Source organism: Equus quagga, chromosome 22 (genome assembly GCF_021613505.1).
Source record: "Equus quagga isolate Etosha38 chromosome 22, UCLA_HA_Equagga_1.0, whole genome shotgun sequence".
NCBI classification, from domain to species: Eukaryota; Metazoa; Chordata; class Mammalia; order Perissodactyla; family Equidae; genus Equus; species Equus quagga.
In genome coordinates this window covers 18,736,035-18,752,520 of record NC_060288.1, presented here as the reverse complement: position 1 = coordinate 18,752,520, position 16,486 = coordinate 18,736,035, and the positions used below count along the sequence as shown (strand labels likewise).

The 16,486-nt window shown below is 37.0% G+C and overlaps 1 protein-coding gene across 1 annotated transcript; it reads left to right on the top strand.

Moving 5' to 3' along the window:
- Positions 1–7,745: 7,745 nt before the first annotated feature.
- Positions 7,746–15,862, top strand: FGF20 (fibroblast growth factor 20). The gene is made up of 3 exons (XM_046648372.1): positions 7,746–8,031; positions 13,423–13,526; positions 15,617–15,862. The coding sequence occupies exons 1-3, from the start codon at positions 7,746–7,748 to the stop codon at positions 15,860–15,862; spliced, it is 636 nt and encodes a 211-aa protein (XP_046504328.1).
- Positions 15,863–16,486: the final 624 nt, after the last annotated feature.

Sequence of the window (16,486 nt, the reverse complement as noted above, 5' to 3'; positions counted from 1 at the left end):
ACACAAGGCAAAGATCAAACTGTGTGTTGTTTATTACTCTTGCTGCTTTTTAGAGTTTGTAAAGTGGGGAGTGGGGCTGGATTAGAATAGCCGACAATCCTGAAATAAGTAGGCAATAGCAAAGATGTTCAATTTCTGCAAAATTGTCATTCTGCTTGAATTTGGTCCCCCAGATTATGTGACTTCGCGGTCAGTTAAGGTTCCTTTCTCCACATGTATTCAATACTGTCCACAGAAAACATCCAGCCTGTTCTGGTCAAGGTTTGGGACATTGTGCAGACAGAGACTCTTCTATGCAAACAGTTAAATCTGGGAATTCTGATTTATCTCAATTACCTTACATAGTAGCTGTTGTATTCAGATTTTCTCTCCTATTATTAAAGTGATTCTAATACCTCAGTTATGACCTTTCAAAATTTATATTAAAAACTTTTATTTTGATATAATGTCGTACTTACAGAAAACTAAGACGACTAATACAAAGAACTCCACATACCCTTTACTTACATTCTTCAACTGCTAACATTTCACTCTGTCTGCTTTATCACATTTTCTCTTTTTCTGTTTATAGTCGTAAGTACATTTTTTTCTGAACCACTTGAGAATAATTTTGTAGACATCATGACTCTTTATCCATAAAGTTTTATTTTGTATTTCCTAAGGCGTTTCCTTATATAACAGAGTACAATTGTCAAAATTAGGAAATTTATACATAGATAATGCTATTATTTAATTCACAGACAATATTAAAAATTTGCCACTTGTTTCAATAATGTCCCTTATGGTTTTATTTTTTTTCTGGTTCAGCCTCCCTACCAGGACCATACATCACATTTCGTTTTCATGTATCTTTAGTTTCCTTTAATCTACAACATTTCCTCAACTTTTCTTTGTCTTTCTTGATTTTAACATTTTGGAAGAGTATAGGCCAGTTGTTTTGTCGAATGTCCTTAAATTGGGGCAAGGATGTCTCCACTCATCATGCCTTTTCAACATCGTACTGGAACTACTGGCTAATGCAATAAAATAAGAAAAGGAAATAAAAGCTATACAGACTGGGAAGAAAGAAATGAAACTGTCTTTGTTTGCAGATGACATTATCATCTATGTAGAAAATCCAGAAGAATCAACCAAAACCTCCTGGAATTAATGGGCAATTATAGCAAGGTGGCAGGATAAAAGGTTAATACAAAAGTCAATTGCTTTCCTATATACCAGTAATGAATAAGTGGAATTTGAAATTAAAAACACAATACCTTTTACATTAGCACCCCAAAAATGGAATATTTAGGTCTAAATCTAACAAAATATGTTCAAGATCTATATGAAGAAAACTATAAAACTCTGATGAAAGGCATCAGAGAAAAACTAAATAAATGGAGAGATAGTCCATGTTCGTGAATAGGAAGACTCAGTATTGCCAAGATGTCAGTTCTTCCCAACTTGATCTACAGATGCAGTTCAACCCCAATCAAAATCTCAGCAAGTTATTTTGTGGATATTGACAAATTGATTCTAACGTTTATATGGAGAGGCAAAAGATCCAGAATAGACAACACAATACTGAAAAATAGCAAAGTTGGAGGACTGACAATACTTGACTTTAAGACTGACTATAAAGCTACAGCAATCAAGACACTGTGATATTGGTGAAAGAACAGACAAATAGATCAAAGGAACAGAATAGAGAGCCCAGAAACAGACCCACATAAATATAGTCAATAGATCTCTGATAAAGGAGCAAAGGCAATACAATGGAGCAAAAATAGTCTTTTCAATAGATGATGCTGGAACAACAGACATCCACATCCAAAAAAAAAAAGAAAAAAGAAAGAAAGAAAAAAGAAAGAATCTGGACACATACCTTAAACTCGTCACAAAAATTAACTCAAAATGCATCATAGACCCATATGTGACATGCAAAACTATAAAACTCCTAGAGGATGACATAGGAGAAAACCTAGATGACCTTTGGTATGGTGATGACTTTTTAGATACAGCACCAAAGCATGATCTACGAAAGATATAATTGATAAGGTGGAATTCATTAAAATTAAAACCTTCTGCTCTGGGAAGGATAATGTCAAGAGAATGAGAAGACAAGTCACAGACTGGGAGAAAATATTTGCAAAAGACACATTTGATAAAGGACTATTATCCAAAATATACAAAGAACACTTAAAATTCAACAAGAAGAAAACAAACAGCCTGATTAAAAATTGGGCCAAAGACCTTAACAGACACCTCATCAAAGATATACAGATGGCAAAAAAGCATATGAAAAGATGCTCCACATTGTATGTCATTAGGGAATTGCAAATTAAAATAATGAGATCACTACACACCTGTTAGAATGGCTAAAATCCAAAACACTGAAAACACTAAATGCTGGTGAAGATATGGAGCAATGGTAACTCTCATTCATTGCTGGTGGGAATGCAAAATGGTATAGCCACTTTGGAAGACAATTTGCCTGTATCTTACAAAACTAAACATACTCTTACCATATGATCCAGCAGTCATACTCCTTGGTATTTACCCAAAGGAACTGAAAACTTATGTCCACACAAAACCTGTACATGGTTATTTATAGTAGCTTTGTTCATAATTGCCAAAATTTGGAAGCAACCAAGATGTCCTTCAGTAGGTGAATGGATAAATAAACTGTAATACATCTGGACAATGGGATATTATTCAGTGCTAAAAAGTAATGAGCTATAAAGCCATGAGAAGACATAAAGGAAACTTAAATCCATATTATGAAGTGAAAGAAGCCAATCTGAAAAGAATGCGTACTGTATAATTCCAATTATATGACATTCTGGAAATGGCCAGGTAACCAATTTCATTTACTGGAGACCAGGTAAGTAGGTAACCAATTTCACTTATGGAGACAGTAAAAAGATCAGTGGTGCCAGGAGTTGGGAAGGGGGAAGGATGAATAGATGGGACATAGAAGATTTTAAGGAAAATGAAAATACTCTGTATGATACTATAATGATGGATACGTGTCTATGAATTTTATCAAAATTTATAGAATGTACAACACTAAGAATGAATCCTAATGTAAACTATGGACTTTGGAGTATATGATGTGTCTATATAGGTTCATCAACTGTAACAGATATACCACTCTGGCGGGAGATGCTGATAATGGAGGGGGCTATGCAAGTGTGGGGATAGGAGGTATACGTGAAATCTCTGTACCTTTCTTTTATTTGCTGTGAACATAAAACTGCTCTACAAAAAAATAGCCTTTTTTTTTTTTTTAAAAAAAAGAAGATGCCCTAGTCCTGGAACCAGACATTTTCCAGGGATTCGTGGGTCATTTTAGTGGGAGATTGAATTGAGAAACTAAGATGTAGGCACTAGGTGTGCTCAATTGCCCCGATATATCTTTGCTTCTAGGCCCTTTCAGTGGACATAACTAAGACATACAGATACACACCACGTGTTAGTACTGATAACTGCAATTCCAATTCAATACTACAGGATTTCTTCTAGTCTTCCCTTTTTTCATATTTGTAACTCCATTCTTTAACGTTGAAACACCTAGCTATCATTATCGTCAATATATTTACTCATTTGCTCAATCTTACAATGCGCTAGTCTAACCCCGATCACTGAATAAAACAATCTTTGTAACTGAAATTCGATATTTGTTTGTGTAACTTTTTTTGTCTTTAGACTTTGATTATATGGTCAAAGAACTGTATTTGGAAGTTAATTAGGTTTAAAAAAAATGTTATTATTCCTTTTTGTGTGGTTATGTTACTCACTTGAATTCAGTTGGATTCATTTGTATCTGGCTGTATTCCATTTCCTCCCTCATTCTTGTTTAATTTATTTTACTTTTTAAAAAATCCAAAACATTAATATTTCCCCAGAAGTCAAAATTCTATAGAAAGTTGTTCTCGAAGAAATGTCACTCCCCCATCTCTTCTACTCCATTCACATCTATCGCAGGTAGTCAATTAATCAGATAACCAATTTCATTAGTTTCTGGCTGATCCATCCTATGTTTATTTGTGAAAAAATAAGCATATACATGTAGAAGTTTCTTATTTTCCTTCTTTCTTACAGAAAAGGTAACATATTATATATAAAGTGTGCTAAAACTTTGCTCTTTTCATTTAATAATATATCTTGGAAACATTCCATGTTAGTTCATAGAGATCTTTCTCAGTCTTGTTTTTTCCAGCTGCATAACTCTGCATTGTGTGAATGTACTATCATTTATTCAATCAGTTTCCTATGTATGGAAATTTGTGCTGTTGCCGATATTTTGTAATTACAAATAATAATAATGTTGGGCAAATGTACTTTTATTTTATTGGGAGTGTAAGTCATGACTTTTAAATTAGCTGTTTTTCTTTTTCTCAAGTTAAACATATGCAGAATTATTAAAAGGCATTAACTCCTTTTTCACGTATAAAAACAAAGATCCCTGACAATATGCTTGCTGAAAAGCTATATAGAAATCATATGGTCTGGAAAACTGTAACTACATTTTGTGGAAGTGGAAAGTGTACCACATATTTGTATAACAGCAAGGCAAGTGTGGTTTCTAGGAAGTATAGGTAAGGTTGATTAGATTGCAGTGTATACTTAAAAGTTGAATAATGCACTCTTGTAAAACACTCTTCAAAATTATTTAACTTCCCATGATATCATCACAGCATGTGCAAAAAAAATCTTTAGTGTTATCTTTTCCTGTCACATGACTAGTGCAAACAAAAGAAATCCTTATCTTTTTGTTTCTATTCTGGCCCTTTATAAAATGGCATTAAGCACCATTCAAAACTCACACATTAAAGGTTGGGTTTGGGGAAAAAAGATTTATTCTCTATTTAAAACAAATTATATTTGTTAAACTGAAGTTGTCTAGCATCTTATGTGCGTAGAAAACTTTACAGTTTTCAAACCACTTTCCTATATATTTTCACGTTTAAGTCTCATAGCAACTCTAGGCATAGTGAACTAAGCAGGAGGTATATTGTACTTACTTTACAAAAGAGAGAGCAGACGCATTTAGAGAGTTTAAGAAAATTGCCCTGGGATGTAGGACTCTGGACCAAACCCTGAACTGGAATACAGGACAATTATTTCTCTTTATAAAGTGGGATGTGCCCATCTCATAGGGTCATTGTGGTGATCAAATAAGATAATGCTCTTGAAAATGCTCAAGTTGTACAAAGAGAAGATAGTTCTTTTATTAAAGTATCTGGAAGGGTGACTATATGTAAAATTTCTCCATATTTTAGTCTCTATATAAGTAATAAAAGAGATTTGAACAGTCTAAGAGCTATAGATCACACAGCAAGACCTAAAGTGTTCACGTGGGGAAATACTTTATAGACCAAACTAGTACCTCAAGGAGCAAGTGACGATGCTCCAGGCCCATTGTGGAATAATTAACAGCATTACGTGTTGTGCAGAACTTAGACCTTGAAACAAACCTCATTAAAAGGTACTTGAGCTTAGTTTTAAACCTTTAAGTATCTCTTCTTTAAAAGTGATCAATGTACGCATTGGCTACTTTAGTTATCCTGCTATGAGATTCATACAACTTTGATCTAACTTTCTTTGATTTAACACTGCAATTAAGACGATTTGGTTCAAAGTAAAAGCTCATTGGTTGATGTTTTACACTGCTGTGATAATGTTTACACAGATGTGCTTTGAAATCTTGATTATGGTGGATTTGGGGGTCCTACCACAAGCCAGACTGCTGTGATTTGAAAGGTGAACTAATAGGACATTTACCTGGTGCAACCTTTAAACCAGACTTAGCAATATACATTTCTTAAGTGATTTATCTATTTATTGTTTTTAGCCAGTGTTTTTGTTTTATTCCATATCTATCAACAGTAAATCACTTGCTTTAAGGACTCTTTTATAACTTGGTTGCACAGGGTCAGGACTTAGGGCTGTGGTGATGAAAAGGTGTAACTTTACCTACTTGAAAGCACCTGCCAATTAATTAGCAAAAAAAAAAAAAACCCCTTCAGCACAAATAAAACAGAGCAGACCCATCCATTTGTGCTCCCAGGTTTAGGCTTTTGCTGAACAGACCATGAAACAACACAGAAAAGCTAATCTTTACTGATTCCTGAAACTTTTTGCTCAAGGGAAGCATAAATCTGCCAAATGATTCTCAACTCTTCTGCCACTGAAAAACTTTAACCGAAAGATCTTAAACTTAACTCGTGGTACAAAACCAAAGTTTTAAGGTTTAAGCAGACATGAATCCAACTCCTTCACTTCCAAGACTTTTTATTTCACAAATATGCACAGGCACTCTTCCATGTTTACCAGTAACTGTTCATGTTTCAAAACACATCAAGAATCAACACTGTTTTCGGTTTAGTTGTTTTTATGGTTGAAATGTAAACAAAAAAATTGAGCCTTAAAGAAAATGCAATTAAGAAGAACAGGGAAGTGCTTTTAGATAGGATAAGGGCCCCAGAGGCCACTCATTGTTTATGACACTATTACAGATATTATTTTCTATTCAAAGCAAATATAAGAATGGCCTATTTGGATTTACTCTTAATCCCTAGATTCATGATTATATTATGTTATTATATCATGTTGATTAAACTCCATGACCTTAACACAGAATTTAAAACGTCTATATGGATAGAAGGCATTCTTGGTTATATCATGTGTTATCTGAGTAAAGATAAACATTAAAGAGAATCTGGGAATGGGGGTGTGTGTGTTCCTAACCTAACCTTGATTATGTAAAGAAAATCCCCCATCTAAATGATAAAAGAAAAGAGTAATGCTTGTACATTTTATTAGTGTTTTAAAATTAGTGAGTTAAACTGTCAAAGCTTTGACTTTCCTTTCATGTATGTCTGGGCAGGTCTAAGCCTCAGGTAACGCTCTTTTTCCTTCTCCCTCTCTTACTTTTCTTTGCACCTGTCCACTGCAGGCTCCTCGCAGCTCCCAAAGAGTCCAATTCTCCTCCTCTTCTTTCCTTTTCCTCCTCCTCTCCTCCCCCGTCCCCGTTTTCCCTCCCTCCCTCTTTCCCCTCTTCTATATACCTGCCAAGCTGGCCTCCTTTTAGCAGCAATCTATCACTGCAAAGGAGCTCACATCAAAGGCGGTTGCACAGCAGCAGCCGAACAGCATCACGGTTGTGCCAAAGACAAACGCAAAGAGGAGCCTTGACTGCGCCTCCCCGAAGTTGCTGGCTAGCTTTGGCCAAGTGTGGGAATGATTTTTTGCGACTGCATGGGTAGAGAACCGTCAAGGGCCCCTTTTGGTCACTTCCGAAGAGCAAAAACGTGTTGAGAGGAGGCCGGTTTAAGATTTCAAACAGAACCTCCCCACCGCGCATGAAAGGACTTGATTAGCATATGTCAAGAGGACCGGCATATATACTCGGTGTGTATGTACACAGGACTCTGATCTGATCAGTTTGCGGAGTTGGAGCCCCAGCCCCCGGCCCCAGCCCCGGCCCCAGCCCCAGTATTGGCAGCGGCAGCTATAGATGTTTTTGCAAAGCAAGCAGCCGGCTCCCACCTACCCAAGGAAAGAAGATCGCTCCGAGACAGTGAAAGCTTTCCTGCTATCTCAGTGCAAAGTCCATTCAGCGACCTCACAGGAGTAACCGGGCCTTGACTTTTTGCGCGTGTTTTGCTATAATTTTCGCCATTCACCTCCCCATCCCTGCTACACTTTTTGTTGGGGGTCTTTTGTTTTCCGGATTCTCCGCCTCTCCCTCGCGCCTCCCCATGGCTCCCTTAGCCGAAGTCGGGGCCTTCCTGGGCGGCCTGGAGGGCTTGGGCCAGCAGGTGGGCTCGCACTTCCTGCTGCCTCCTGCCGGGGAGCGGCCGCCGCTGCTGGGCGAGCGCCGGGGCGCGGCGGAGCGGGGCGCGCGTGGAGGGCCCGGGGCTGCGGAGCTGGCGCACCTGCACGGCATCCTGCGCCGCCGGCAGCTCTACTGCCGCACCGGCTTCCACCTGCAGATCCTGCCCGACGGCAGCGTGCAGGGCACCCGGCAGGACCACAGCCTCTTTGGTATGTACCGGCACCCCAGCACCCCCCACCCCAAGCTCCTCTTCACCCCCTGCGCCTCCTTCCTCGCCTGCGCCTCCGGGAGAGCTGCGCGGAGCCCAAGGTCCCGGGACCCATCCAGCGCGGAGTGCGGGCGGAGGCTGAAGGGCGGGCCACCACAGGAACGAGGAGGACTTTTCCTGCCCGCTTGCAGCTGCAATCTCTAGCAGGCCTGCTGCTCCAGATGCTGGAGGCGGGAGGGGAAAGCGTGGATGCTCCCCACGCACCTTGCTGCCCTTCCTTTCCTGCTGCCTGGGATACCAAGACCTGGACTCGGAATCACATGTATCTCGCAGGCAGTTTTTTAAATCTCTGTGTTATTTTCTCCTACTTTCTCTCACATTTCCCCCAGTTTCATCCACTTGAAAATTAATAGCAGGAAGAATTCCGCTTCTTTAAACATGCCCCACAGTTATGCAGTTGATTCTGCATTCATGGCTGCTGCTCAGAGGGTCGCTCTTGTATAGGATGTGAGCATTTATGTATCTACCTAGAGAACCGTAAATGTTCACCCGAAGTGGTAACAGATTAACTTTCCGTGGGCCCCGCCGCTACTGTCAGGCTCACCTGGCTGCACTTTGCTGCGCTCTTCAAGTTCTCTTTGGGTGAGAGAGAGAGAAAAAAAGCCTAGCTGGCTACTGAGCATGCCCAGTCCTTCAGCCAAGATGCTCTTCGAAGCCTGAAAGCAAAGACCTGGGTATTGACCCTATGTAAGAGGAAATGGGGAAGCGAAAGAAGATAGGGGTGGGAACACATAGGGACACATTTCAGAATACCTCCAGCAGTGCCTGGGAGCAGAAGGGGTTAAAAGAAAGGAACAAGCGAATGATTGTTAAGGCACATTGTTAAGACACTAGACTGAGAAATCCTAAGGTTTCTACTGTCGATTACTCCCTAACTAGCTGTGTGACTAGCAATACCCTCACCAGTTTGAGTCTTAGTTTTCTCATCTGTACGATGATGAGATTAAATTAAGTGGTGGCTTTAAGATGCTTTACGGTTCTAACATCCCACGATCTTTCCCCCATTGCAGAAGTTTTCATCATATTAGAGTCAAGGAGATAGCACTCAAAGGATTTGGATCATTAAACTTGGGACATCATTGCAGAGATTTGTTGTATTTTTTTAAAAGGTACCGTTTACTTGTCAGCAGCGATGTGAAACTACCCAACACAGAGTCAGCTCCCTTTCCCTTCCTTACCCCTGTGGGATTCTTTGAGAATCTCGTCTCTGAGTCGCCCTCTCTTATCTTGTCCTCATCCCCTTGTTCTTATATCTAATTCCTTTTCTGACTTGTAGCACTCGTTAAAACTTTGGAGAAGTGTAAATCTCGGTTCGAGGGGCATTTGTAGCTCCAAACGTAGAAATGAGCATGTGGTGGTCATTTAGTAGCACTTAAGGGCTTAGAAAATTAACTTTTTAAAACCCATATGTTTGCAGCTTCCACTGATCTCTTCCAAATTCCCATTGACTATGAGTCAAGAGTGTCATGACCCAGTGGCCAACCTTGGGGTCACTTTTGGAAAGTGGTTTCTAAATTGAGGAGGCTGAGATTCTGATTCTAAGGAACGTGGCTGACACCAGGTGGCTCAGTTCTCTTGCCTTTAAGAATTACTGCGCTCCATCCGCTTGTTACAGAAAAATCTTCCAGCTACCAGAAAGATTTAGACATGGACACAAATGCGATAAAGCCCTTAAGTAGAACAGACAGAAGTTAAGCTTAGGTAATATTTAGACATCCTGCCTGCAATATATTTCCTGCATAGCCATGGAAATTCTGCTTTCAAGACACTTGTAATTCAACTGTAATCTCCCCCAATGACAAGAGTTGCTTCTTCCACTTTGCGTCTCTGTGTAAGACTGACCCTATGGGAAGAGATTAATAAATATTTGTAGACTTGATAGCATTCATTAAACTCGTATTTAAATCCACTCCTTAAGAAATGAATGTTGCATATCAGAATTACCATCTTATTAGAACTTTTTTTTGCTAAAATTTCGTGTAATTATTTGGTAATTGCAAAAATATGAGTTAGACTCATTTTGTGCTGATTTGTTACTCTCTGATGGGAGGATACATATCAAAACAGAATATTTACTGTCACACAAGGAGAAGATAACCCACATTAGTTTGGTATCCTAAAGGAGTGCACAGCCTCTATAATGCATTACAGTGCATCCTAGTGGCCTTTGATAGCTAAGACATCATAATTTACTACAAGGGAGTGGAGATGAGAAGAAAGTTTATGTTTAGCCTGTATAACATTATATGCTTCTCTCTATATTTGCCTTCTTTTTCTAGTGTTTCAATTATTAATTGTGAAATTATTTTGCTATTTTTCTTTTAAACATTTCTGTGTCATCAAAGTAAGAATTTTGAAAAAAGCTTAAGAATGGCTATTTTAGATGTTGAAATAAATAATGTGTTTGATAATTATACTAATTTGGCCATGATTAAATAAAAATGTCAGAATCCTGTATTTTATAATTTTGAAACCACATCAATAGAAAATAAACAAAAAGGTCCCAGTGGGGTTTAAATAATTTCCTATCTGAGTTAGCTCTACACTTATAACAGAGTTTTTCTGCACAGTAGGATGGCAGGAAGATTTCACCTAATACATAAACATGGAATCATTACTTAAAAAAAAAAAGTTGAGCCTGAGATCAAACGTATTCCTTTAAAGGCTTTTCCTTTATTCTTCCCTATTCTCCACAGATTTGTCTGATGTGGTTGCATTGTGGGTTGACTCACCTGTTTATTATGATGGGAAAAAAAAAACTGGCTTTGAAAACGATACCAGAAAGACAAAGTACCTTCAAGTCTTTTTATGGGACACTGGGCATTAGAAAATCTATCCAAAATCTGTGATTACCACTTAAGGAAAGTTTTTCATGTCTACTCTTTGTTAAGGAATTAGCTTAGTTGCCACCTCATATTATAAATAAGAAAGACTTGTCAAATCTCATTTAAGAATCAAATGATTACAAATTGCTCTGTGGTATACTATTTCTTTGAGGAGAAAAAGGATCAGAATTAAAAAGTGTGGCTAAAAACTTTAAGAGGAACACAAAAAACATAACTTTTTTCCCATCATCCCCCATGAGCCATTGCAAAATTATTTATGCCTGGTTGTGTATGAGGTTTTGGGTGTCATTTAATAATGTTGAAACTATTGAATATAATCATTCTAAGAACATATGTAATTTCTTGTCTTTCTACAACCACATTTTTTTGGGCAAGATGACAGCATTATCTTAAGATGAGGATTAAAGTTTAGATGGTGTACCATTTAGTTTTGCAAGAAAAATGGATACTTTATAAGATCTGTTATATAACTCGTTCATATGGAAATGAAGCTTATATTTTATTGTACTTGAAAACTGGTTCTATTATACTTTCTAATCAGTTAATCAGTTCCTGTCTGTTTTTTGAAAACGAAGAATATCTTAATGTAAATCAGATACTTAAAGAGAATTAAGTTACATAAGAGCCATAGTACACTTTTCAGTTTGAATTTAACATTCAATACAACTTCAAGTAATTGTACATTTGTAAGTATGTCCTGGATGAAATTCCACTAATATAACTTCTTCTGTCAATCGTGTTTGGGGCTTCTATTTTTGTTTCCAACAGGAATCACTCACTGATAAGCTCGATAGTAACTTTGATTTTCATTTGATCCCCATCTCCATATTTGTCATTATAATGGCTATCCAATGGAGTCTGTGTCAATGGCTATATCTTCTCTCTGCCTTAGGCTCTCAATTAGTGACACTGACTCTTTCAAGCCACTTATAGACTATTTAGGAGTGTATTGTTGCTGTAAGATCCTCGATAGCTCTAGTGTTCTACATGATCGCCTAATAGTTTGAAAGAGTTCATTTGAGCTCTTAACTATGGTTAGACCTTAAGAATCTGTGTTTCTGCTAAAGAGTGAATTAGGCTCTGCACAGACTAGAGCCTTCCGTATAAGCAAATAGCCAGATTTTGTACTTTCCCTTGGTCTTGGGGACATCACGTGTCTAAACAGAAACTTGTACAATAAATTTAGAAATGACTTAAGAGCAGGAACAAGGCTAAATGGTACACGTTTGTACTGTTTGTAGAGCTTAAGAGGGGGTGAAGGGGGAAAAGGTAGAAAGCTATTGAGGAAGACAGCTCCAAGCATAGAAAGTATGTCTATATTCTTTTTCACAAGAGTCCAACAAGACAAAGACATGAGTCTAAAAGTTAGTGTTTGCAGTGAAAAAGAGTGATGCAGAGGGAAGTATTAAGGGTTTTTTGGTTTTACTATGGTGTTTTAGTGTATTAAGTGGAGAGTTTTCGATGCTGGTTTACCTATTGATAAGTGAAAATAATTCTAGAAAGTTATTGGTAGCACAATCAACTTGCAGGCTAAATTCTTGATAGTTGGCTATCACCTTTAATGAATTATAAAGTTCTTTTACTTTTTTGGACTATACAATTTATTTTTAAGAATGATGTAACAGGAAACAGCATATTATGTAGTCTATAAAGTTTTGAAACTACGGTATTGTCCTAAAGAAAGAGCGTCCTGAAGTAGAAACATTGGATTAAAGCTCAGAAGATGTGAATTCAAGTATCAGTCCTGTTCATTACAAATGTCATATCCTCAGGCAAGTCAATAAACCTCTTTGAGCCTCAGTTTCTTTATATGTAAAATGAGGGTAATTATATCTTCCATACCTATCTTAGGGGATTGTTTTTGAAGACTAGGTAGGAAATATAAGTAGAAGTCCCTTATAAATCATAAAATAATAAAATATCCATATAAGGTATACTGATTGCTGCTAGTAAAAGATTGACTTGATTGAGAGTAAGCAAAAACAAAACAAAACAATTAGTAGAACATGATGGTAATTAGTGGAATCATGGAGAACTAAGAACACCTCTATTATATATTAGTTTATGATAATAATAGCTTCCATTTGTTGAATGCCTAAATGTGTTAGTCCTTACCTCTCTCCTGTAGGGGGCATTTCACCCATTTGACATATAATGACATTGAAGTTCAAAGAAGACAGATGACTTGCATAGTCAGACTAGCCAGTAAGTTACTGAACTGGAATTCAAACCCAGGTTAGTCTAGTTAGAGGTTCTACACCCTTAACTTACCACGATGAGAAATTTTTTCCTTTTTAGGTTTTTTTTTTTCATCTGTAAAACGGGAGGATCATCATAATAAGATAATTGTATAGCGCTTTTCAATTTACAAAAGACTTTCACCTAAATCATTATTTTTAGCAATATTGGTCTATTACTATCTGGAAGATCCTCATTATCATATGTTCATTAACAAATGCAAATTATTATTTTGTTTATAAATTCAGGTATCCTGGAGTTCATCAGTGTGGCAGTGGGACTCGTCAGTATTAGAGGTGTGGACAGCGGTCTTTATCTGGGAATGAATGACAAAGGAGAACTCTATGGATCAGTATGTATTTTTAAAAAATTGTTGTAATTCTTAAAATAATGACTATCCATTTTGTAAATAAAATATCTACCAATAATGAATGTCATAAGAAATATATAAAATAAATTTATGTAAAAATTAAAAACCTATATCCCGATAAATTACCACGTGTCTGGGCCATAGTATAGTAACTCACTTTCATTTTTTAAGCCTCAAACTTTTCTTTCAGCTCGCTAGTTCTTTTTGACTATTATCCTGGGTTTTTCTACCTTCCTCCATATTTTGATCACTCCTAACAGAAACAGAGAAAAATGAGAGCATTTTCTTCTTACCACGTTACATTCTTTTCACCTTTCCATTCGTTTAATGTAAATTTTCTCTACCTATTATCATCCTCCATCACTAAGTACATGTGACTTACTCACTGATCTTCATATATAGGAGATGAGTGAACGAAATTTTAGGATATTTAAGCAACAACAGAAAATGACAACCACACTGGTTTGACCATATCTACAGTCTTTGATAATTACAATAGCCATGAACTCACTCAGAGTTGCATTAGGCAATTTTTAACTTGCCACTGAGGGTAAAAGCACATTCCTGGGTCTACTATAAGTGTTTTAAATATGGGGCTTAAAGTAAACTTTTCAGGTTAACATTTCATCAGTATAAGTTTTGTTGTTGTGTTTTTTTTCTTTTACAACAAAGCAGCAGCAACAACTCAAAAATTAGAGTAACAGGATAATATAAAACTGCACGGGCAGTACAATGTAGATTTTTCTCTTTCACTAGTAACATTTTTATTTGTTCCCAGTTGCTTATTTAATTTTAAGAAAATTGGTAAAGTGTAAATATGTGCCACTCTTCCCCCATCCTCTTGTATGAAATCCCTTCTTAAAGTCAAAGTCTCTGTAACTATCTCCAAAGAGAATTTACTTGTTTATGATTTAGCAAATGGCACTATTTGGTACCTTATTTTTCTTAAAATATCAATTGAGACCACAATATACAGTTACAATCTCAATATACAATGAGAAAAATTGGTTATAGTATTTCAGTAAGTGGTATTCCAGTTAGCGTCTGTTCTTCGTAAGGGCAAAACTTGCCCTTTCTTGGCTTTCTGTCAGCTCAGAAGAAAGAGAAATAATGTCTTGTGTAACAATCATAAGAATAGGATTACAATTAAAAGAGAAAAACATGCACATAATCTTCCTTCTTCATGTATGTGTTGGATTAAAAAAGCTACTATGGCCTATCCCTTAGAATAATACACAGTCCACCTTGAAAAGACAAGACATTGCTGGGCTTTTATTATATTTACCTAATAGGAACATCCAGATAAAAGTTAATCATGGGGAGAGCTGGCCGGGTGGCGCAGTGGTTAAGTTCTCACTTTCCTCTTTGGAGGCCCAGAGTTCGCCAGTTTGGACCCTGGGTGCGGACATGGCACAACTTGGTAAGCCATGCTGCGGTAGACGTCCCACATGTAAAGTAGAGGAAGATGGGCACGGATGTTAGCTCAGGGCTAGTCTTCCTCAGCAAAAAGAAGAGGATTGGCAGCAGATGTTAGCTCAGGGCTAATCTTCCCCCCCCAAAAAAAAAGTTAATCATGGAGAATACGTCATCAATTAATATAGTCATAGAGGGAAGATGTATGATTTAGAATGATCATCTTGAATTAGGAATTTGGATTTTAGCAAGATCTTGAAATCTTTCAAGATAATGCAAGAGATTTGCTATGTCGAACTTTGTCATCTAATGATGGCACAAGATAAACTACAGGCTCATTTGGTGGTGATGGTGGTAGGAAGGAGATAAAGCGGAGCATGAGAAAGTTCTGAGTATTTATTAAGTATTTGAAAATAAAATTGAGAATTGATGTTTAACTTAAAGTTCTTTGAAGTAAACTGCTAGATGGAGTCAGCTGGAAGAAAGAATTCTAGATAACATATGAATTAAAACAAAAAAACACAAAAACAATTTAATCTTCCTCCTTCTTTGACAAGGATATAGTTATAAGCAAAGAAATAAAAATATAGAGCTCAGGCTTTTCTAAGGAAATTCTCTCGAAGGCATCTTTTTAATGGTAGTTACTTTCTTTCTTTTAGGAGAAACTGACTTCTGAATGCATCTTTAGGGAGCAATTTGAAGAGAATTGGTATAATACCTATTCATCCAACATATACAAACATGCGGACACTGGCCGCAGGTATTTTGTGGCACTCAACAAAGATGGAACTCCAAGAGATGGTGCCAGGTCCAAAAGACATCAGAAATTTACACATTTCTTGCCTAGACCAGTGGATCCAGAAAGAGTTCCCGAATTGTACAAGGACATACTGATGTACAGTTGAAGTGTGGCAGTGTCTTTGCTAAAGAACTAAACTACAACCATACTTTCTTATCATAGTTCTCATCATAAAATAATAACCCAGGAAGACGTTCAGAAGGTTACAGAGTCTGCTTTCCACTGGGAGACTGAATTTGGAAAGAATATTGAGAACAAACAAAAAAAATATTTTGACTTGAAGTAGATCAAGATCTCTCTTTATAAGTGGATTAAGTTCCCTTAGGAACACAGGCTCAGTCCTTACTAGTAGATTGAAGCGGAAAAATCTGTTAAACTGTGGATAATGGGAACCCCACCTAGTTTGCTGCTGGTGCCTCACCTCTCTGGATTATGTTTACTTTAAAAGTTACATTAAAAATAGATACTTCATGTTGAAGAAATGGATTGACATAGTTGGCCAAGATTATTGTTACATAAATTCTAAGGACCTTGTATGATTTTCCAAGTTACAGAATTATATGTAAAAAGCCTGGGGGAAATGTGGACTATGAAACATGCCACACCAAGACAGAACATTTTTTTAAAGGATGGACCTATTTATACATTTTCAATTTGCAAATATTTATTATATATATTTATTTATTAAAGAGTTTATTTTTTACTGGTATATGGAGATAATACAAAGAGA